Source organism: Cynocephalus volans, chromosome 3, assembly GCF_027409185.1.
Source record: "Cynocephalus volans isolate mCynVol1 chromosome 3, mCynVol1.pri, whole genome shotgun sequence".
Taxonomy (NCBI): Eukaryota; Metazoa; Chordata; class Mammalia; order Dermoptera; family Cynocephalidae; genus Cynocephalus; species Cynocephalus volans.
Genome location: NC_084462.1, coordinates 92,916,691 through 92,941,777, shown reverse-complemented (window position 1 = coordinate 92,941,777; position 25,087 = coordinate 92,916,691). Strand labels below are relative to the sequence as shown.

General features: G+C 38.6%; 1 protein-coding gene across 1 annotated transcript; it reads left to right on the top strand.

Moving 5' to 3' along the window:
• Positions 1-639: 639 nt before the first annotated feature.
• TRIM69 (tripartite motif containing 69) lies at positions 640-25,087 on the top strand. Its single transcript, XM_063090060.1, has 7 exons — positions 640-645; positions 8,603-9,079; positions 9,890-9,985; positions 12,716-12,949; positions 13,745-13,767; positions 13,853-13,977; positions 24,546-25,087. Exons 1-7 carry the CDS (start codon positions 640-642, stop codon positions 25,085-25,087), a joined length of 1,503 nt encoding a protein of 500 aa, XP_062946130.1.

The window sequence follows — 25,087 nt, the reverse complement described above, 5'->3', positions numbered from 1 at the left end:
CTAAAACTGCCGAAGAAAACTGTATGAAATGGTGACTTTTTCTATCCTGCTTCTTTAGGGCCTGGTGTTTTCCAGGCCTTTGTTACTTCCTCAGAGATAGAGTCACGGCTGTTTCAATGGAATGTGAGAGGTGAAACAGTTCTCTATTAGAGCCACTCAGTTGGTCTCTTGATGCTGTCTGTGATAGGAGCTTGAGCAGGGGTTTGGTGGTGACTTCTCATGTGTTAGGCTTATAGGCTGCTGATGAGATTTATTTCATTTCCTCTTTCATAGAGCAGGCTAGTCCAGAAATGGGGATCTGTGAACTTTAAGATTAGAGTCCTACTTTGAATCTAAATGAGCTGTACCCCCCTCATCCCCTGCCAAAGGTGGGCAGGTAGGCCATTCCAATCAAAGTTTCTCTTTCTCTTAAGCAAATGATGATCAGAGCAACTGACCAACTGTCACGGAATCTGCCAGATCTCATTCTGGCTTGCCCCTTTTCTCCAGCTTCTGAACTTTTCCTTCTTTCATCATGCTTTGAGGCCATTCCCAGCAAACTAACAGATCCCTCACTCTTGGTTTGCAGCCATCCTGGGCCTGCTGAGCTCTGATCCAAGTGCCTGCCTCTGCCCCCTGGTGGCCTTATGATTAAACTTCATGGAGGTAAGTTATCCTTTTCTTAACTCAGCAGGTTTTCTAAGCATGGTGTGGAAAACAGTACAACAGGAGGAGGTATGGATTTTGGAGCATGAAAGGGAATTTAGGTAAATATTTAACTTGTGACAGCTGGTAGCGTCTATATTTCACTAGCCCTTAGAATAACTGAGAATTTAGATTAGAGAGGCAGGTAGGAAAGTAATGAAATCCACCATAACCTTTTGAGAAAAATTAAACTAAATGCCATACAAAAATTTACCATCCATGAGGCCAGCCCATGGCTCACTTGGGAGAGTGTGGTGCTGATAACACCAAGGCCGCGGGTTCAGATCCCTATAGAGGAATGGCCAGTTAGCTCACTTGGGAGAGACTGGTGCTAATAACACCACGTCAAGGGTTAAGATCCCCGTACTGGTCATCTTTGGAAAAAAAAAAAAGACAACCCCCCCCCCCCCTAAATTTACCTTCCTTATTAATGTAATCACTTTATAAGTTTTAGATTTAAAAAAAGATTCTATATATCACTTGGTTTGCTGATTATATTATCACATTTGATATTTCATATTTAAAGCAGAATTGATTCTTATAGGAGTTAAACTGAATTCCTTCCTTTAAGACAGCCAAGCCAGGGCTGGCTGATTAGCTTGGATGGTTAGAGCACAGCCTTGTAACACCAAGGTCATGTGTTCAGATCCCTGCACCAACCAGCCACCAAAGGAAAAAAAAATTTATAACTCGAAACTTCTCAGGGAAATCTCTGGGAAATATTAAATATTTCTTCTACAACTTTCCAAGAACTCCATAGATCTACTCCTTGCCTTTTCTCTGCTCTATGAGAATGTGTACAGTGAGTGGAAGGAGGAGGACATGCTTTCTTAGAAAGTGATTCCTGCCAGCCAGGATTTTATCAGGATGAATAGCAATCTCTCGCTTGAGTTTCTCTCCCTCTGCCTTGAGGTTAGACTTTCTTTACAGGGGCTGGCAGTGGGTGTGATTTCTAGATACAGAAATTTCAGAATATCCTTTGGTTTGCAATTCTATACCTCCCTCTAGAGCAGTAGAAAATTATTTCAGGTATTTTGCCTCTCAAATTTGATCCATTTAATAAATTCAGTTCCACAAAACATATTGATTGGCCCTTGGCTGACTCAATGCTTAGGATAATGGACTTTGGGGTCAGATGAAAAGCTCAAATCCAGGCTCCAGCACCTAATAACTGTGACCCTGGCAAGTTACTTAAACTCTCTAGGCTTCAGTTTCCTTGAAAATGAGGTCATAATACCTATCCCATAGGGTTGTTATGAGGATTAAATAAAATAATGTGCATAAAGCATTTTGCACTGTGAATACTCAGTAAATACTAGCTAATATGATCAATCCCTTGTTTTATAGCACAAGATATATTCTTGAAAGTCAAGGTAATTGCTAAACCTCAACTGGCAAGATGAATTAACCATGAAAATACAAGCATATGATATTGACAATAAATAACATTAAATATATTTTTCATATCATAAAATTCACCCTTTTAAGGTGTACGGTTCAGTGATTTTTTTAGCATATTCACAAAGTTGTACAACCATCACCACTATCTAATTCTGGAACATTTTCATTATCCCCCCAAAGAAATTACATACCCATTATCAGTCAGTCCCCATTCCCCCTTGCCCCAGTCTTGGAAACCAGTATCTACTTTAACACATTTTAAAAACTCATTGAATGAAATTCCTAAATGACATCCACCTTCAAAAGACACCATTCACCAGGATTAAAAACCAGCTCTGGTAGGTGACTCTTCTCCTAGATTCTTCACCTCCAATTGGGCAGGTTCTCCCACAAGTTTTATCCTATTCAGAATGCATCTTTTTTAAAGTTTTCAAAACAGCCCTGAATGGCATAAAATGCAATATTTTTCTGTACTTGCATAGTCCCTGATGGGCATATTTTTCTGGGTTTGTTCTTCTAGGTACACATTGAGAGGGTAGAGAATAAACATATTTTTTTCTCTTCACTTCCACACAATTGTTCACTCAGGCTAGTACAAAAAATAAAGTAATCATCTTTTAAAATCTTTTGGTTAATGAAACTTAAATGAATTATTAATATGTAAAAGTATGGTAAATTTAAAATATCAAGTGTACAACAGAACCATGGGAAATAAGACTAGAGCTATAAATTTTCAACATCTTGTAGAGAATTCTGAATTCTAAGGCCCTTTAAAAACCCCACAAAACTTATTTTGGTACGCTATGAAGAGCAACATAGGATTTTGGAGGCAGAGGAGGGCTAGCAATTATTATTATTATTAACTAGACCTTTCAACTGATTAGATGATGGGGAAGGAAGAGGATAATGAAATGTCTAAAGATAATTCAGATTTCAAAACTCAGAGATTGGTGGTGCAATAAATGGAAATAGGGAAGTGAAAGGAAGGAACTGATTTAGGGAGAAACATGAGTTCTGTTTCAGTCATGTTGATTTTCAAGGACCCAGCCATGGCTCAGAGATACAGATTTGGGAGTCTCTTATCTCTATAACCTTTATAGAGGCTGTCTGTGAAGTCACAGGAATGAGTGGCTCACTTGTTAAGAAGAGAACATAGAGATAGGAGACAGCTGAAGACAGACCATGGTGATTGTTTACACGTAAAGAAATGAGAAGAGGAAGAGAAACTAGACAAGGCAGAAGAGAGGCAGGAGAATTAGGACATTATTGCATCACAAGGGACAAAGAATAGACTGAAAAAGTCAAGGAGGATGAAGATTGAGAATGCCATTAAATAAGTGTTTAGCAAACTCTGCTCTAGCACTCCAAGAAAAAAATTCCATAGAGTACTGGGGCAGAGGGTCCATGACAAGGGCAGAGATTCAGACCAGTTACCTTAAGCAAAGAGATAACCTCAGTTACTGTGAGGATAAACAGTCTTTCCTGCAGCACATATGTTGAGCCCCTACTATGGCAAGGCATCATGCTAGGTATAGGAATCCAAGAAGAGCCAAAGGACAGTGCTATGGTTAACATAACGCAGATGTTCTCCACATTTCTTTCTCTTTTTAATTCTTGTCTCTACCAGCTGACTCTCTCCACCCTTCATTCCTGCATTTCTTTTGCTGTCTGTTTAAAATGAATCTCCTAGGTTCCTTTTTCTTATGACTGTCCTTGCCATGACCTTTCATGTCCCAAACTCTATTTCGTGGTAATCTTTAAACTTGCTCCTACTGTCAATTTCCTGATTTTATCTTAGTTTCCAGATTCAAATCTATGAGAGGTTCTGGGTTTCCAACATTATCTTTTAGCATCAGGTCACATCTCGGGTTGCTGGACAGCCTATAGAATGGATCAGAAGCCCATCTGTGGCCTGGGAGAGGGGATGGAGGCCACATGGTGTGTGTAGGCCTGACCTTAGCATGGACTATGGGAAAGACAGCTACTGTGATTAACATATCTAGTAGGTATTGGGGATTGATCTTAATTTAAAAATTCAAGTGTGCAAAGAATATCACATAGTATTTTCTATAAATGCTATGGTGACCGCTAAACATTGACTTTGAGTCCTCATGTCCTGTGGGCTAGAGGGAAATTCAATTTTTAAACTTTGAAGAAAAGAATCTACACTGATTGCTGAAAGTCCATTATCTAATCCTGTCTACCGCCTTCACACACATACACACACACACACACACACACACACACACACACACTTCTTTAGACACATAGAAATGTTGGATAAGGTGTCAAAAAATAATTTACGCTTTGGTCTTTAAACAGTGGACTGAAGGGGCCGGCCTGTGGCTCACTCGGGAGAGTGTGGTGCTGATAATACCAAGGCCACGGGTTTGGATCCCATGTAGGGATGGCCGGTTTGCTCACTGGGTGAGCGTGGTGCTGACAACACCAAGTCAAGGGTTAAGATCCCCTTACCGGTCATCTTTAAAAAAATAAATAAGTAAATAAAATAAATGGTGGACTGAAAAACAGTAAGTGTTCCTGCTTCTCTTAGAAACTCATCCTTCTTTAAGTCAAAACTACAAAGAGAATGAAAAACAGACAAACTTTTTGCAATGAAAGTAGAGACATCAGATAGCTTGGATTATAACTTATGAGAAGGACTGCCAAATATAATGAAAATCAGAAAGGAGTGTGAGAGAAGATGTCTAGGGATGCAGATCTCACACGAAAGGGGAGTGACATAGTTCTCCAAAGAAAGTGCCCCATCCTGTGGGCCAAGACCCACAAGCCCTTGCGTAGAACAATGAGAACAGGAAAGCAGGATGAAGCGGAGCTTCTCTATACCCATTTGTCACAAAGATTCGAGGTATAGGGTAGGTGAAGTTGAACAAGGACAAAAAAAGCCGTATTTGCCAGAAGCAGTCTGTAGATGAGGTAGAATGGAGGAGACAGAATTTGCATTGTAAGCAATTCTGCAGTGCAGATACTGAGGAAAAAAGAACTCATGCACACATGTTTCATAAAGAAAATAGCCTCAACTATGGCCCTGCCTACACACTCATATAGGTCTCTTGCAAATAGCTGACTCAGGAAGAACTCATCTAATTCAAAGATGTTTAAAGAAACAAAAAATAAATAATATATATAAAACAAGAATGGGAGATTATGTCCAGAGCAAAGCACAGAAAGCCATGGACTTAGAAATTATGAAAGAGGAGCCTTGTAACAACAAGGTCAAGGGTTCAGATCCCCGTACCAGCCAGCCGCCAAGAAAAAAAAATGGCACAATCTTTCTCATGGAAGAAGGAATTTTAACATTTTCGTAATCAATACTAACAGCTAACATTTAATCAGCACTTAGTATGGGTCAGGAAGCATTCAAGATGCTTTATGTTTATTAAATTATCCTCACAACACCCTACGAGGAGGCATTACCATCATGATGTGCTTGACCCATAGTAGATGTTCAATGAATGCCATTGAATGAACATATTCCTCTTTACAGATGGGGAAATGAGACTTAGAACATTAAGTTACCCAAGATTTCACAGAAGTTACACAGGACAGTTTGACTCCAAGGCCTACAAATGTTATCCATTATATCTCAAGGCTCTTTAAAATCAGACTGTAACCTAGTTTTGGCCTTAGCTCTCAACACTTCTTAGTGTCCATTTTCTATCCTAGTTACTGTTCTCTGAATTTACCAACATAGTTAATACTTTCCCACTTTTATTCAGGGTCTCTGGCCAGGAATGGCCTTCTCTTCACTCTTGGCTAGGTAAGCTCTTTAAGAAAAAAAAAAAAAAAAAAAGAAAAGAAAAGAAATTATGAAAGAGAAATTAAGAGAAATGGAGTCTAGAGTGAGAAGCTCTGACATCTGTCTGACAGGCATTTCAGAAAGAGACTGGAAAGAATGGTGGAGAGGTGACATTTAAAGAGAAAATGGCTACATTATAGGTCCAGACAGGCAAGACCCAAGTGTGGAGAAATCAGGTATCAAGGTTAAGGAACACAAGCTGTGTGGGAAACTACAGAGCGAGGGTCTATGGACTCAAGCCAAAGCATCTGGAGAAATAAAGGTGAGAATCTAGGAACGGGGTGAGGGCAACATAAACAGTCATCAATGAGAATGGAATTTCATGATGAGGCAAAGGATTTTTAGCTGTATTTCCCTGGCTAGAATAAATCTGAATATGAGAAAAGGAAGCCCATAAGTACAGGCAAATATGAACTTCTAACTGGGAATGAAGGGTTAGGAAAGAGGAATAGAGCAGTTCTGGGTATTAAATTCTCAAGGGGATATACGGCAGATGGAGATAGCCCTGGCCTTCGGATTAGAACTCTTTGAATTCCCTTGATTTTACCACTGACTTGAGTGTCAGAGCAGGTTCAGACTCCTCTAAGCTCCATTTTCTCTCTCAAGAGCAGCAGAGTAACCCCTGGATCAACCCTCAGGAATTTTTGCCTCAGAATAAATCTTCTGTCTATATTTAAGTTTTTCATCCTTCAGAGGGAGATGATATATACAAATTGAAGAATAGCACATGTACATTTAACATTTCTTTTTTACCCATAATAATCTTCCTTACTTCTGTCTGCCTAAGATCTCATCTTTCAAGTCTCATCTTAGTTCTCTCTCCCACATGTTTCCCCTGACGACAGCCCCTAGTCAAGGGTCAGGGGCCCATCTATTATGCTACCACAAAACACATTTATCTCCATCATACAGATTATCCTTCTACATTGAGAAAGCTTATATCAGTACCCATTTTTATACTTCTGGATCACAGCTTGTCATCTTTAGCATTTAGGAAAGGGTAAGAATATACAGGCCTGGTCATGGTATATGCTGAGAGCAATGAATGCTGGCATTTGAAAGTCTGGGGGTGGGCAGGGTTGTTCTAGGAATTCTGGCAGAAAACTTATTAGGAAGAAGAGCCTAGAATCCTAGAACCTGGGTAATCAATGGTGACAACAAGGTCCTCCACATAGCCAAGTCAGACAAGCCCCACAGGGACTTTGAGACTCCAGGAATTCAGTTCTACTAAAGGTGTGGCCTGTGAGATGAAACTCAGAGACTTGCTTTCAGGACTACCCCTCCTTGCTGGTTCCAGAACAGAGACAGGCCCAACCCATCTTAGATGAGCTAGGAGAAGGGTGAGTGGGATGGGAGAGGAGGATAGAACCATCCTTAGACCTGGGCAATGGGGGCCCTTCCCTGAGCCCACGCTTTGAGGCTCCAGCTCTGGCTCTCCTCCAGCTATGTTCCTCTTTATAAGATGAGGAATCCATGGAACCAAAGGGACATACCCACATAGAGCCTATGCTCTCTCCTACTTTTTAGATCACACTCCAGATCTGAGACCCTAGAATTCTCTGCCCAAGAGATTCATAGCCCACTTCTAGGGCCTCCATAGCTCTTTTCCCCAAAACAAGATGAGACAAAATACAGCTCTTTTGTCAGTACCAGTCACACCCAGGCTACACCTCTGCCAGTGTGTATATTGGTAGGCTTGAGGTATGGCCCAAGGGCAGTTGTGTGCAGGTGTGTGTTTGTGTGTGTGTGTGTGTGTGTGTGTAGCTTGGTTGTGTGGGTTGGGTTTTCCACATGCTTGCTTATGAGGGACAGGGTGAGGAGTCTGGGAGGTGAAAAGGAGAATGGGCCAGAGGCTTCTAATTGTACTTTGTCCTGATCCACAAATATAGTGGAGGGTCAGATGTGAGCACTATGTCAGAGCTTCCATGTTACTCATTCTATGCCCCAGAAAGTATGGGCACTAGAGCAGAGCTGGCATCACTGAATGTTTACTCATGTCATCAGACCCTTAGGTATTGAGATTGAAGCCACTTCTGGTGGCTATTCATCAAATAGTAGCACATCCTGGAAGACACTATAATACAGCATTCTGCAAAGGGGAATGTTCAGTATAAAAATTATGCCTCTGGAGTCAAATGGCTTCAATTTTTAAAAATTGAGGTCAAGTTCATAAAACATAAAACCATTTAAAAATGTACATTACAGTGGCAATTAGTACATTCACAATGCTGTAAAACCATCATCTCTATCAGGTCCCAAAACATCTTCATCATTGCAAAAGGAAACCCCATACCCGTTAAGCAGTCACCCCCCCCATTTCTCCTTCCCCCAGCCCCTGGCAACCACTAATCTACTTTCTCTGTTATGGATTTACCTATTCGTATATTTCACATAAATGGAATCATACATTATGTGACCTTTTTTGAGTGGAAAGAGGAATGTACAACAAAATACATTGCTTTGGTTGAGTACTCTTTCTTCCTCTGCCTTGGTTTTCTAGTAAAGTTTAAATAGTGTCATAAACTATTTCGTGTTAGAAAACACCAAATTTATTGGATCACTTTCAAAGGAGAGATTATGGTGCTTTTACTCTGGTTACACCAATTCTCAGTTCCTTTAGGAATGGAGCCCAACATCCTAAAGTGCTGAAATGGGCAACAAGAGAGAGAAACTCATTTTAGCTGTTCTTTTCCAAAGGTATCCTCTAACACCTCCTCCAACACTGATCCAGGCAACTATGTTGAATTGAATGATTCAATCACCCACATACCCTCTAAAGTGGGGATACAAGATATTACTATGGAGCTACACTGCCCACTGTGTAATGATTGGTTCCGTGATCCACTGATGCTAAGCTGCGGCCACAACTTCTGCCAAGCCTGTATCCAAAACTTTTGGAAACTGCAAGCAAAGGAAACATTCTGTCCTGAGTGTAAGATGCTATGTCAGTATAGCAGGTGTACATTCAACCTTGTACTGGAGAAGCTGGTAGAGAAGATTAACAAGCTACCCCTACTCAAGGGCTTTCCCCAGTGCCCAGAGCATGGAGAGAACCTGAAACTCTTCAGTAAGCCAGATGGGAAACTGATCTGCTTTCAATGCAAGGATGCTCGGTTGTCTGTGGGGCAGTCTAAGGAGTTCCTGCAAATCTCTGATGCTGTCCATTTCTTCATGGTGGGTAAGCCCTGGGCCTTGAGCAATCCCTTAGGAAATCTAGGAAAAATCTTTTGTAGGGCTTTTTCTCTCTTCCAATCCCACCCCTTTATTCAAATGATGATTAGAAAGCTCAGAGTGCTCAGAAAATATAAAATATCTTGCAATTTTCTTTCTCTAGAGTTGCTGCTTATAGAAAAGGAACAGAGGAGTAGCTCTGGCCTATTCCCTCAAATAGTTACCTGAACTCTGCCATGACCACAGTCTACTAAACACTGTGTAGAATATGGACATATAAGATATTGCTCTTGTTATAAAAGTTTTGTAATTTAGTCAAGTTTAGAATGAATAAAACAACAAAAGTAAAATAAGATAGTTTACTACAGACAATTAAATTGTATCACATTTGTAATTCATAAGTGTTAAGAATTTCTGGGAAGATTTGAGAAAGCTGTAATAGTCAGGGGTTGTATAGTGAAAAAAGGGACAGGACTTGGGAAATAATTTGCATGTGGATGGCAGAAACCAGTGCTCCAAGTGGGAACAGTAAAAGTAAAAGTATAGATGGTGAGAACAGTGTACCTAGAGTGGAAAATGTATAGAGTTTCATTACCTTCTTCAACCCCTTATAGCTAGCTAATAAGAAGGCAAAACTAAGTTTTTCTGCCTGCTTGTAATTTTCTTCACAATTCTTGAAAAATATAGGGGAAGGGAAAGATTTTTGCAGTATGAGCTCACTTTTTTCTGGCACACTTGGGCTTTAGGGGAGATGTTTTCTATGGCCCTTCATCTCCCAAGTCACTGTCGATTAATTCTCTTTGGTATTCCCAGGAGGAGCTTGCCATCCATCAGGGTCAACTGGAGACAATCTTGAAGGAACTTCAGACCCTGAAGAATATGCAGAAGGATGCTATTGCTGCTTACAAGGTGAGGAGCAAGGTAGAGGGATTATGAGAGAGAACTGGAATATACTCTCCTTGTAACTTCGGCTATGTGGGTACAAAGGTACCTACTCATATATTATTAACAGACTAAATAGCACCTGGGCTACAGAATTAGAAAACTGACATTGTAAGGTGAAAAGAAATACTGTGGTGGAATAGGTTCCCAATAGTTGATCAACAGAGCAGATTGATCTTTTCCTAATATGCTGATCCTTTCAATCATTAGGTTGAGATTTGTCATGGGGTTGAGATTTGTCTGCTCTTTCCCTTTATGTATGGAAAAATAAGGAATTTACCAGAAAAATCCGCTAAAGATTGCTACATCCAAAGAATTACCTTTCTTTCCATTGGGTTTATAACCAGGCACCTCTGGACCGAGGTCTCTCATGTTGTTGGCTTTTCCCATCTGATTTGATCTTTCTTAGCTGCTCCCAAACTAAATAGTTATTGCCTATACTTTCAACTTTACAGGAGCTCTAGGACAACATTAGTGGTTAGAGATTTGTCACATGAGTCCCTACGTGGGGGACTAAATTGGGAGTTCTGTTTCTTTATGGGTTATGTATGGAGAAGAGCCTTCTCTCATTTGGCATCAAGAAGAAGAAATATGTAGACTCAGAGAAAGAAGAAGGATAAATGGAAGTAATGGTGTTTCCAGCGACTCTTGTTCCTGTTGTAAGAGTTCCTAGTTCAGCTATTAGAGTCAACATTCATTCATTCAACAAATATTTATTCAGTGGGTCAGGCATTATACTACATGCTGGGGGTGATAGACAGATGTTAATTAAATAATTCCACCAATAACAATAAAATAACAACTGTGATAATTACTATAAATGAAAATATAGAGTATATAGAGTATTACGAGAGCATATGAATGGAGATCCTAACCTAGAGTGGGGGAAGGACATGCTCTGAAGAAGTCACTTATTAAAAATGAGAACTGAAAGATAAGTAATTTAGTCAAGTGAACTGGGTGAGGGGAATATGAAGGAGTTGGCCTGGAGAAGAATGTTCTAGGAAGAGGAAAGAGCATATGGAAAAGTCCTGAGACAGGAAGTTAGTTGCTATGTTAAAAAGAGAAAAGGCCAGGGATGGCTGGTTAGCTCAGTTGGTTAGTACATGGAGCTAGTAATATCAAGGTCCTGGGTTCGATCCCTGTACTGGTCAGCAGCCAAAACAAACAAACAAACAAACAAAAAAAAGAAAGAAAAGAAAAGAGAGAAGGCCAGTAAAGCTGGAGCATGCTAAGCAAGATGATACTGAAGTGACAGATATGGGCCCAATCACATAGACCCTTGTGTAGATAATATTAAGAATTTGAACTTCATCTTGTGAATAATGAGAAGCCATTAAAGGGTTTTAAAAAAGACATGGTTTTAGCTCATTTTGAAGATATCATTCTGGTGGTGGCTGTGTGGAGAATGGATTGAAGGGAGGCAATGACAAGGACAATTGTTAGAAGACTACTGCAGTGGTCCCAAAGAATGATGATGGTGGCTTGGACTAGAGAAGCAGTGGAGATGCAGAGAAATAAAGAGCTTGAGCATATGCTGTGGAGATGAAAATTACCTCGGATGTGGTGACTGATTAGATGTAAAAGGTGGCCATTAGGGGGAAAAAAGTCAGCATTAGATGGTATATAAAACCATGGGAGTAGAGAATACTGCCTAGAAAGAAAATGTAGAATGAGAATGGGAAAGAGCCCAGGACAGAATATCAGGTAATTCTAATATTTAGAGCTTGATTAGATGAAGTGGAACCAACAAATAAGACTGAGAAACAGTGGTGAGAAAGGTAAAATGGAAATCAGAAAATCATGAGCTATAGGAGAGAAGGAGTTAAGACTGTCTTAAGAGTGTAATAATAATGATGAACCATGAAATCCAAGCTGGATAAGGAGGGACATGGAGATGGACGTTGATAAATAGAAATGGAAGCGTCAATGAATAGGCGGTTTCAATGAGATCCAATAATTGTTGCCATAGGGGTCCCTGAGTAAGTAAGCATGGAGCAGCACAGGAAGTTATTGCAGAGACGGTGCAATTGCGGGGGGATGATAAAACCCCAGGTGTGACTATGGGAATGAGTGAAGAAATGTGGAAATCACTAGAAATGAGGAGGATGAGGATCTGAGAAGCCAGATGTCAGATGATTCCCCTGTGAGGATGCTGAGGACACCCAAGAGCAGAGCTGCAAGTGTAGCTGTTATTGATTTCAGTGCTGCAGACATTGCTCATTGCCTGCTTCTTTTATACTGTCCTGGCAGGAGGAGTGGCACCTCCTCCACCACCCCCAGTGTTCTGATTTCTAGTTAAAGACAGTTCTTCCAGCCACCTTATAGCCCCAGACTAACAGCACTCCTTGGTAGATATTGGTTTACCAATCTAGGAGGGTATTAATATTCATTCTAAAATGTTGGATTAACTCCATAGTCTTATTTAATATGGCATCGGTTACCACCTCAGTATCGCACTAGGAACCTAGAAACCACTTTTAACTATTTTATACGGAACTATAAAGCTGGCTGGGAAAGAAGGAGTGAGTCTCCCAAAGGGCTCCTTTTAGTATGGTTAATACTGATACTCAGTAGCCATTTGATTGCATTTTCCTCTGATGTTATTTCCCACGTTGTGTGTGTTGGTTGTGTGGGACCCCATCCCCAAGTGCTGGTCTCAGTAATAACCATGGTGATGATCATGGAGGTTTCCAGGAAAACAAGCTACATCTACAGCAACATGTGTCCCTGGAGTTTCTAAAGCTGACTCAGTTCCTGTGCAGCAAAGAAAAAGACATTTTAAATGCGCTCCGGGAAGAGGGGAAAGCCTTGAATGAAGAGATGGAGCTGAATCTGAACCAGCTTCAGGAGCAGTGTCTCCTAGCCAAGGATATGTTGGTGAGCATTCAGGCACGGATGGAAGAACAGAACTCCTTCAATTTTCTCAAAGTGAGACCCCATACCAACATGATTATGGGTACACTTAGAGGGGAGAAGAGGGTTGGAAAGAGTGTAGAGGTGGCTTTTCACTGCCAAAGAAAACAAAGCAAAACAAAACTGCTGTAAAGCTTTCAAGATTCTCTGGGAGAAAAACAGGAGGCTACTTTTGCTTTATGCTGAGCAGAAAGCTTTACTTTCATCCCCAAACAAGATAATAAAATCCCATTAATGTATTAATATCTTAATATTCTTTCATAAAGAACTTTGAAGCTTTATTTCTCAAAAACGAGAAAGTTGCAGCCTGAGCTGTATCTCTGACTGGCTCACAGCAATCATAAATTGACCTGAAAAGCTGTTTGTCAACCTTTGCTACCTGAAACTTCACTTCTAAAGTGGCATTGGTTACCACCTCAGCACTTAGAAGTTTACCTAGCCACAGTAAGGAAAAGTGGCCTTGGAACTGGAATATCTACTGTGTTTTTCTTCTGATACTACTTGAAAGCTCTCATATAGGTAAAAATAGGTTAACCTTAATTATTGTCTTGTTGGTTTCTCTCGTTCCCTGTAAAAGGGAACTTTAGAAAATCAGAGCAAGGTAAGGGAAGTTTATCCTGGGTTAGATAGGGGATACAGACCAGAAAAGCATATGGAGGATGAAAGAAGTGGGTGGGCATGGGTTGGAGACCACATGCACAGAATCCTAGTATTGATGATCAAATTCTTGTGGGGGCCAGTATCACCAAAGAAATTTTTGGAGTTGATAAACAGGCATCTGACTTCTCTATTTCTCCTTTCTTCTTTTAGGACATCTCAGCTCTCTTGGATAGGTAAGTGTTTCCCTATGGTACTCTTAATACCTTTCCTTCAGTCCCGAGAGAATGTCTAAGAATAAATGATTTATGTCCTCTGCAGCTTGGAGCAAGGAATGAGAGCTCTGGCACCCAGAGAGCTTATCTCCAGAAAGCTGGATCCAGGGCAGTTCAAAGGTCCCATCCAGTACATGATATGGAGGGAAATGCAGTCCATTCTCTCTCCAGGTATTAGTGGGTAGTAACTATTGGTTCTTGGGGCTCTTAATCTGTGTGTCATCTGTGGGATCTCTTCTGTGGACCTAAGTAGTTCTGTAGAGTCTGGCACAGGGGAAAGGATAGAGTTTAGCCGAAAGGAGGCTAGTTGGTATGACTGAATTTTTTCTGGTTCCGTGACCTAAGAATTTATGACTTTGTACTGGTAAGTAGATAAGAGTCTGATATCAGAATTACTTCTCAGCCTATGATTTTGTTTGACTGTTATATCAAATGTGGCAACACCCAACATTTTATCCTGTTTTGCTAAATCAGCTATATAAATCCCTGGGGCTTCTCCGCCCTGAAGAGGGAGATTTCCATACATGCTCTTTGTATGTACATAGGGTCTTCACAGATCCTCTTGTGCTTGATGTTCAGAGCATAGAGTATAACATCTTAGGATATTGTTTAGAGATCATCAGTGCTTCAGAAGAAAACCAATAATTTCAATAAATGTGCCTAATATGGACACTAAGTTTTTGCTTAAGTTCTTGCAGATGCTAAAGGACTGAGAAGGACTAAAGAGTACAAACAGTATTTCAAGAACATTAAATAGAATTCTAAAAAAAATCTTTATAGAAATAAAATTCTAAATAAAGTTTTTATAGAATTAATATAGACACATTATTATTATTGTTTATGGTTACTGATTTAATGAAAATGACAAATATATCCTTGTTAATAATTTTTCCAGGTAGTTGACATTGAAAACAAAAAACAAAAAACTGCTTTGTGAGGTATAATTAACATAGAGTAAAATTCACCAATAAGTGTACATTTTGATGAGTTTTGACAAATATATACACTTCTGTAAACATCTCCATAATCAAGATATAGAAAATTTCTGTCACCCCCAGAAGTTCCCACATTCCCCTTTGTAGTCAATTCCTTCTCTCTCCAGCCCCAACACTCATTGATCTGCTTTATTTCACTTTAGATGCGTCTTTTCTAAATTTTCATATAAATGAAGTCATACATTATGTAGTCTTTTGTGTCTGTATTTTTTCACTTATCATAATACTTGTTAACATCTACCTGTGTTGTTACATGTATCAATAACCATGTTTTATGGATACATCACAATTTGCTTATTCATTCACCAATTGGTAGACATTTGGGTAGTTTCTAGCTTTTGGCTATTATTAATAAAGTTGCCTGAACACTTGTTTACAAATCTATGTGTTTTAGTTTCTTTGGGATAAATACCTAGTAGTGAGATTGCTGAATGTTTGTTAACTGTATGTTTAATTTTATAAAAAACTACCATATTTTTTTCTAAAGTGGAGGTACTATTTCACATTCCTACCTGCAATGGATGAGAGTCCATTTTCCCTACCTCCTTGTCAGAACTTGGTATTGTCATATTTTTGTTGGATTGTTTTATTATTAACTTGTAAAGGATACAAATCCTAGGGGCCAGTTGGTTAGCTCAGTTGGTTAAAGTGTGAGGTTGTAACACCAAGCTCAAGGGTTTGGATCCCCATACCAGCCAGCCACCAAAAAAAAAAAAAAAAAAAAAAAAAAAAGGATAAAAATCCTTTATCAGATTTATATGTTTTTATAACATTTTTTCTCACTCTATGGCTTGCCTTTTTATTTTCTTAAAAGAGTCTCTCAAAAAACAAAAGTTTTGGGCTGGCCCGTGGCTCACTTGGGAGAGTGTGGTGCTGACAACACCAAGTCAAGGGTTAAGATCCCCTTACCAGTCATCTTTAAAAAAAAAAAAATGTTTTTAATTTTGATGAAGTCCAATTTACCAGTTGAGTCACCAAAAGGTCGTAAAAATCCTAAATGTGTTTCATGTATTTTGGAGCTCCATTATTAGGTGAATATACCCATAGGATTGTTATGACCTTTTGATGATTCAATCCCATTATAATTATGAAATGTCCATCTTTAGCCCTGATAATATTCCTTTTTCTGAAGTCTATTTTGTCTAATATCAATATTGCTATGTGGTTTTCTTTAGATTTGCACAGAAAATCTTTTACCCTCACCTTATTTTTAACTTATTTGTGTTTTTATATTTTAAGTATATTTTATGTGGCTAGCATATAGTTAAGTCTTGCTTTTTATTTAATCTGACAATTTCTGTCTTATATTTTCATCCAGATGTGCACACTGGATTTCCCTCTCTTTTAATAAAAATGTTTTGACTATTTATATTTAATGTTATTATTGACTTAATTGGATTTAAATCTACCATCTTGGTATTTTTTTTTTATCCATACCATCTGTCTTTGGTTCTTCTTTTCCCTATACCTTCTTTCTTTTGCATTGAGTGCCTTTTAGCTTTCCTTTTCATCTTCTTATTAGCTTATATTTGTACTTCTTTGTTTTATTAAAAAAATTTTTTTAGAATACGCTAACTACACTGATTTGATCATCATGCATTGTACACAGGTATTGATATTCAACTCTGTGCCCCACAAATATGTATAATCAATCATGTTTCAATAAAACAAAAACATTTTAAAAGCGAATTAAAAACTTTTTTACATTTTAAATTGCTTTAGGATTTTACAATATACATCTCTAACTCATCCCACTCTACCTTCAAATAATATCACTTTACATATAGAGTAAAAACCTAACAACAGTATACTTTTACATCCCTCATCCTTTATGCTATTGTTGTCAAACATTTTATTTCTACATGTTATAAATTCCACATACATTGATATTTTTGCTTTAAATAGTCAATTATCTTTTAAAGAGATAAAAAAATGAAGAAATATCTTTTCAATTCACATATTTACAATTTTTGGCTCTCTTCATTCCTTTGTATAGAAACAGATTTCCATCTGATGTAATTTTTCCTTCTGCCTGAAGAGTTTCCTTTAACTTTTTTTTTTGTAGTGCAAGTATGCTTTTGATGAATTGCTTCAGCTTTTGTTTGTCTGAAAAGATCTTTATTTTACCTTATTTTTTGAAAGATATTTTCCTGGTATAGAATTCTGGGTTGATGGATTTCTTTTTCATTACTTTAAAGACATCACTTTGCTTGGATACTATTTTTTTTCTTTTTAATGAGCTTTATTTTTTAGAATATTTTTAGATTTTTAAATTTTATAGAAAAATTGAGAAGATAGTACAGAGTTCTCATATACCTCATCCCCAGTTTCTCCTATTTTTAACATCTTACATTTAATATGATACAGTCTTTGTAACTAATAAACCAAAATTGATACATTATTGTTAACTAAAGCCCATAGTTCCTTTAGATTTCCTTAGCTTTTACCTAATGTCATTTATAATTTTACATCTAAGAAAACCAGATGGGGTTTAATATAGGACTGTTTTATTGATAATGTATTATTCATCCATACACTCTCCCCCATACAGAGTGGGAAACTTTTTTTCTATACTAATTGTGTTTCCCACCTAAGATGCTGCATTACACTTAGTTGTCATGTTTCTTAGGCTCCTCCTGGCTATGACAGTTTCTCAGACTTTCCTTGTTTTTGATGACTTTGATGTTTTTTTTTTTTCTTTTTTTTTTTTTTGGTGGCTGGCTAGTACTGGGACTTTGACAGTTTTGAGGAGTACCAGTCATATATTTTGTAGGATGCTGCACTATTACAATTTGTTTGATGTTTTTCTCATGATAAAACTTATGAGTTATGAGTTATTGAGAGGAAGACAATAGCTCTAAAGTGCCATTTTAATCACATCATATCAAGTGTAAATACCGTCAACATGATTTATGATTGCTGATGTTGGCTTTACTCATCTGGCTGAGGGAGTGTTTCCCAGATTTCCCCACAGTAAAGTTTTTTCCTCCTTCCCTACCGTACACTCTGGAAGGCAGTTACTATGCGCACCCCATACTTAAGAAGTGGGTAGTTATGCTCCCCTCCTAGGAGTATAAATTACTTGGAATTCTGATGCACAAGGAAATGGTCCCTCTGGATGGTAATTTTTTATTAGATGCCAAATATGATAAATCTTACGTTGATGTTTGCTGGATTTTGTTGTAGTTCTTTAAATTCTCTTCAACTTAACTGTGGCATGCAGTTACTTTATGTAAAATCATTTTGTTCCTTTTTTGGTTTTAGTTAAGCTTTGTTAGAGTGGTTTAAGAACAGCCTTTAATCTAGAGCTAACTTATCCTATTTTCTATGGTAATACCCTTCTGAGTACTCTACCTCATGTTCACACATGATGACATTTTAAATTTTGGCCGACAAGATTGAAAACTATTCCCAATCTGTGTGAGCTCGAAAAATGTTCAGCCTACTGATTTCTGGAGATTCTTTCTCTGGCCTTGAGTTTCACTGCATGCATGTGCACTCAGCCACATCCTTAAGGGAATCCCTTTGTAGATGTTCAAAAGTCTCTTTACATCTCCCTCCTCTGTGTTACTTTGCCCAGAGAATTCTCGCTGCCTCGGTATCACATAGTGTTTTTCTTCCTGTATGCTTTGTCCTGATAAAGCCAAACTTCACTTCTAGTAATTTTTTAAAATGCAAACTGATTTTTGCAGTTTCTGGTACAATTTTACATCTAAAAAAATCAGATGGGGTTTAATATATGACTGTTTTATTGGTAATGTATTATTCATCCATACACTCTCCCCCTATACAGAGTGGGAAACTTTTTTACTATGCTAATTGTGGTCAGACCTTGGTAAATATACTGCACACTTATTTCTAGGTCTTTGCTAATTCTGGAGGTCCATATTTCTCCTTTTCTGCCAGGCTTATAAACGAGGCTGTTGCTTTAGAGTAGGAGCTGGTACTTTCCTGTAAAGGGTCAGATAGTAAATATTTTAGGCTTTGCAGGCTGTATGAGTTTTGTTGCAACTACCTAACCCTGCCATTATAGTGAAAAAAGATGTTATAGATGATATGTAAATGAGTGGTCATGAAAAAGTCCCAATAAAACTTTATTTATAGGGCCGGCCCCGTGGCTCACTCAGGAGAGTGTGGTGCTGGTAGTGCCGAGGCCGTGGGTTTGGATCCTATATAGGGATGGCTGGTGTGCTCACTGGCTGAGCGTGATGCAGACCACACTGTGCCGAGGGCTGCGATCCCCTTACCAGTCAAAAAAAACCAAAAAACAAAAACAAAATACCCCAAAAAACCCACTTTATTTACAAAACAGGCAGTGGGCCAGATTTGGCCTGTTGGTTGTATTTTGCCAATTCCAGCTTAGGGAATCATTCAATTTCAAATATTTTAATATATTTCCTTTACTTTTGTATATGTCAATAAAATATCATCAAAATTCACTCATTCATTCAACACTGTCATATAGAAGGCTTACTATGTGTTAAGCACATAGAAATAAAAGCTGTAGTTTCTGCTCCAAAGAAGGAGAGCTAGAAGACCAATTTAGAGTCTGTAGTAGCTATCTAGGTGAAAAATTAAGATCCTGGGCCGGCCCGTGGCTCACTTGGGAGAGTGCGGTGCTGATAACACCAAGGCCATGGGTTAAAATCCTATATAGGGATGGACGGTTAGCTCACTGGCTGAGCGTGGTGCTGACAACACCAAGCCAAGGGTTAAGATCCCCTTACCGGTCATCTTTAAAAAAAAAAAAGAAAGAAAAAGAAAAATTAAGATCCAAACCAGAAGAGTGGCAATGGGAATGGAAAATAAAGAATAGATTCCAAAGACAGAATTCCAGGAGCTGAAATGTATTGGACAGTAATTGGTGATGAGATAAAGAAAGGAGATCCCAAGGATGTAAATGTAGGAGATGAAGATTTTGGAGGGAGTTGATGAATTCAATTTAGGCCATGTAGTGTTGAAGGACCTGCAGGACAACTAAGTAAATATATTCAAATATATTCTAACCAGAGCTTAGGAGAGAGGCCAGGGCTGGAATCATCAGTATAGAGTGAGGTTGCTGAAGCTGTTGACGTAAATGAGATTTTCCAAGGACAGTAAGAACATACAGTCAAGGAGGGATTTCCTTATAGAGAATACCAGCAGATAAAAGGCAATAAGACCCCTCAAAAGAGAGTGAGGAATTCTGGCAAGAGAAATAAGAGGAAAACCAGGAAATAAAGTTGAGATGGAATCTAAGGAAAGAGTGTGTCGAGGAGAGGGAAGGGAGTGGTCATGCATAGTACATTGGAAGATAATTAAGAAAACAATTGGAAAATAGATGTTTTAAGCAACAATTGGTGACTTTGATAAGGGCAATTTCAAAAGAGTGGGGTGAGTAGAAATTATATTGTTAAGAGTTCAGGAGTGATTTGGACTTGAGGCACTAGTGAAGTGAATAGATCACTCATTTGAGAAGTTTGACTGAAAAGGGAAGGTATGGAAGCTTCTAGTATGGAAGCTAGAAGGTGCAGGTAGAGTCAAAAGGCGATTTGTATAAACATGCTAAGGACTGGCTGGTTAGCTCAGTTGGTTAGAGTGTTGTGCTATAACACCAAGGTCAAGGGTTGGATCCCCATACTGGCCAGCTGCCAAAAAAGATAAAATGAAAACCTGCTGAAGGGAAGTATCCTGTAGAAAGGCAGAAATCAATGGTACAATGAAGGGCATAATTGGTGAAAGTGGGGAAGAGTGAGTGGAGAGCTAGAGCAGAGCAAAGTATTGACTCTCCTTTTTCCACTGAAAATAGAGAGGAGACAAAGATGGTGGAGGCAGACAATTTTGCCAGAGTGAGCTTGCAGTATGAGTGGGAAAGATGAAGGGATTCCAATAAGACTATTTTCTCTGTGATGCAGGAGATGAAGTCTTCTGCCTGGTAGTTAGGGGGTAAGTGGTGGAAGAAAAGGTTTGAGGAGGGAGTTAGAGGTTTGAAATTGCAGTTGTGAGGAACAGGAGAGAATTTGATTTGGGAAATATAGGATTTCTGGGCAGTGCTGATGGTCAAACTTAGAGTGGAAATAATGAATCTGAGGTGGTATCTGTCTGCACAATTTTGTAATTTTTCTTCTGTACTGGTCAGAAATTGGGATGTGAATTTTGAATGGCTAGATAGATCCAGGATTGGAGAGTTACATGGCAGGTACTGTATGAGCAGAAAAAGAGGATACAAGTATTAAGGTCATAGCCAACAAAGTGGCTGGAGCTGAGTTGTTTAGGGAAGGACTTTAAGCCAGGAAGCAGACAGATTAGAATACTAAGAAGTCAGAAACTAGAGATGTTTCTGAAGTTAGTAATTATTGTAGGGAGAGATAAGAGTGAGAAAGCTTAAAAAATAAGAGAATGGGATATCTGAATTTAAGATTTTAGAGAATAATTAGTTTCTGATAATTACAAGGTCCAGAATATGGTAATCGATATGGACAGCTAAAGTGTAATGGGGTCAAAAGTCACTAGCAGTAAAGTCAAGGACTTTGAAGGATGGAAGAGTGGCTATATGTAAAAGATAGCAAAATCACTTGGGATGATGGGCTTGGTTTTGGATAGAGGAGTAAAGTTGATCCAAATGCTGGAGCATAACTTGGAAGTTTGTACTCTGATAGCATCAAATAGATATAGAGGGTTGTGTGAAATGGAATGACTAGAGCCTCAGATGAAGAGTAAATTTTTATGTGAGGATAAGGAGTACAGTAGTGGTCCGGAAGTGGCTACTGGATGTCTGATATCTGAATTTAATTAATTAGTTAATTAATTAATTAATTAATTCTGGTATCTGAATTTAGAGAATGAATAGTCCCATGAACTTTTGGAAGCTGTGTTTTTTGGGGAAGAACCAGCCAGTTTTATGTTAAAGCAAGGAGGTAATGAGAGAATTTTGTAAACTGAGGATGTGGGATTAATTAGGGAGGGAGTTCCAAAGCACAGAGTGCAAAGGGTTGGGTGGGAGCGGTGAGAGAAGTAGTAGAGGATGGGTGAAGGAAGGGGAAGCAATGAACAGAATAAGGGGGATAAGAGTACTGGAGAGGATAAATCGCTGGAGGGGTTTACATTCTGGGCGTTGGCCAAGGATAACAGGCATATGAGGCATGGTAGAATTAGTTGGTGTCAAGATTCCAAACAGAACTTTGATTAAAGTTAATTTATTCATTAAACAAATAGTTACTTGAACACCTAGGAACAGTTCCAAATTTTGAAGATACATGAGAAAGCAAAACAGATGAAGTCCCTGCCCTCCCAGAGATTATATTCTAGTGGAGGAGATAGACAACAAACAAGGAAATAATTTCACATAGTGATAACTATTGTGAAGAAAATAAAGCAGGATACACCCAATAAATAACTTATTCATGAGAAAATATAAAGTAGGTTAAGAGTACAAATAATGATGATAGATGAACATGCTATTTTAGACAGAATGGCCAGAGAAAACGTCTCTGAGACGGTAACTTCCTTCTCCCTACATTTTACTGTGGAAATTACAAACATACAGAATACTTTAAAGAATTTCACAGTGAGCACCTTTATACCTACCTATGATAACTATAGTAGATTCTGTCATTAACATTTCATTGAACTTGCATGAACAAAGGCTAGAATATTGTGCAGTGAACCATATGGGGAAAGAGTGTTCTGGGACAAGGAAAGAAAGCGTAAAGACACTGAAATAGAAATGAGTTTGGTATCTTTAAGGAACTGCCAAAGGTGGTTAGATCAAAGTACATGAGGGGGTGTGTGGTAGGAGATGAAGTCAGAGGTGTGGGTAAATCATGTGGGTCTTGTCTTCTCTGTAAGGACTCTTGATTTTATCTTAGGTGTGATGGGAAGCCTAAGAGTATGTTGAGTAGGAGAACTGCATGATCTCATTCATGTTATGGGCAAAATAGGTTGGAGATGGGCAAGAGTGGGAATGGAAGAGTAAAAAGCTATTGCAGTAATTCCAGGTCAGTGGTGTTGGTGGAAGTAGTCAAAGTGTTTAGGCTCAGGGATGGCCAGTCAGCTCACTAGGCAAAGCATGGTGCTGATAACATTAAGGTCAAGGGTTCGGATCCTTATACCAGCCATCTGCCAAAAAAGAAAAGTGTTTAGGTTCAAAATATATTCTGAAGGTGGAGCTGACAGAACTTGCTGTTGGATTGAATATGGCATGAGAAGGAAACAGAGAGCACTAAGCTGACTCCTAGGAGTCTTCAGAGCAATGCAGACTGAGCTAGCTAGAGGTGTCAGAGGTTTAGTGATGATAGCAGACGAGCAGATTGGGGTTCTTAAAAGTTGGTAAGAAGTCTTTATGGTACCTCCAGAGAAATCCTAGTCCTTACATTGGAAAGATTAACAACCCAAAATACATGGGGATATGGGAGAGGGAGGGGATTCAGTCTATATGGAAAAATTCAGGATTCTTAATTCTTCAAAGCCTCTTGTTGGAAAGAGAAGTCTTTGGAATGATGGAAAAGACTCAGGCTTTTCTGGAGAGAGAGAGTTGGACTGGATTGAGTTTGCTTCTCAAGATAAATAAATCCAATAACAACAAATGTATGCATATATGTATCTGTGTACATGATGTTTCCTTTTTCAAATTTCATGCCAAAGTCCAATTATCTCACACCTAGAATTTATGTCATCTTCTTACCGGTCTGCTTCTAACCTCTCTTCATTTAAGAATTCTTTTTTAGGGCTGGCCAGTCAACTCAGTTGGTTAGAGCATGGTGCTGCTAACATCAAGGTCCAGGGATTAATTCCCATACAAGCCCATACAAGCTCATACAAGCCAGCTGCCAAAAAAAAAAAAAGAATTATTTTGATATTGCTGCCCTTTTGTCTGTATCAATGCTTCTCAAACTATCTGTGATGAAGGGCCAGTTTTTAAAATCTCAATCTGTCATGGACTGATACTTTTGTAGAATACAATATAAATTAATTACTTGGAAAAGTGAAATTAAAAAAAGAAGATTATAAAGTACAAGCCCGATTTTGTAATTATTAGATTCAACTGACATAAAATTACTCTTTCAGATTGCTATGGAAGTTACTTAAAGTTTACTTTCAATTTCTGTACTATCTTGTCCTAAGCTGGTAACCACACAGTTTATAGACCACATTCTGAGCAGCAGTGGCATAAAACAATCCAGATCTCAAAAGTGTCTATATATCTGTTAAATGAAATATAAGTTACTCACCATTGTCCTCCAAATTCTGTACTGGTTAGCTCAGTCTTACCTGTCTTTAACTGGCAACCCCTTATCTTCTCTCTCATACAAGCAACTGTTTTTAACTCATTCCTTTTTTCCCTCTGTTACCCAAAACATCCTAAATACATCTCACATATGTTATATCACAACTGAAAACTTATTTTTCTTAGAAAGCTTTCCTAGGACAACGTTACCTAATTTTTTTTTATCCCTTTCTTCTTCTTCTTATTTCTTATTATTTATTTTCTTATATTTATTAGTACAGATTTACATGATTTGCATTGTTTCTTTCAGTAGAGCATAAATTACTTCAAGGTAAAGCTTGATTTTTACCCTAAATGTAAAAAGGTGTATAACAACATGAGTACTCAAACAATAAAAAGTATGTAAGTAATTGCCGCCTAAGAGTGTATATGTATAGGGAGATAAAGTACTGGTGTCTGTGTAAATACTGTCTTTTACTATGGGAATTTGCATTCACCCCTTTTCTCCCATGCCCTACTTTCTCTTATTTTCTTACTAGGCCTATCTCCATTAACTCTGGACCCTAAAACAGCTCACCCAAATCTGGTGCTCTCCAAAAACCGAACCAGTGTGTGGCATGGTGACATTAAGCAGGTAATGCCTGATGATCCAGAGAGGTTTGACTCAAGTGTGGCTGTGCTGGGCTCAAAAGCCTTTACATCTGGAAAGTGGTACTGGGAAGTAGAAGTAGCAAAGAAGACAAAATGGACAGTTGGAGTCGTCAGAGAATCCATCATTCGGAAGGGCAGCTGTCCTCTAACTCCTGAGCAAGGATTCTGGCTTTTAAGACAAAGGAACCAAACTGATCTAAAGGCTCTGGATTTACCTTCTTACAGTCTGAAAATGAATAACAACCTCGACAAAGTGGGCATATACCTGGATTATGAAGGAGGGCAAGTGTCCTTCTACGATGCTAAAACCATGACCCACATTTATACCTTCAATAGCACTTTCATGGAGAAACTTTATTCCTACTTCTGCCCCTGCCTTAATGATGGTGGAGAGAATAAAGAACCATTGCACATCTTACATCCACAGTAA

What these genes read in the sequence shown, in the direction of transcription:
- TRIM69 (XM_063090060.1), top strand. An exon ending in ATGCTGTCCATTTCTTCATG is followed by an intron (nt 9,080 to 9,889) that starts GTGGGTAAGCCC and finishes TGGTATTCCCAG; the next exon opens with GAGGAGCTTGCCATCCATCA. An exon ending in ATCTCAGCTCTCTTGGATAG is followed by an intron (nt 13,768 to 13,852) that starts GTAAGTGTTTCC and finishes TGTCCTCTGCAG; the next exon opens with CTTGGAGCAAGGAATGAGAG.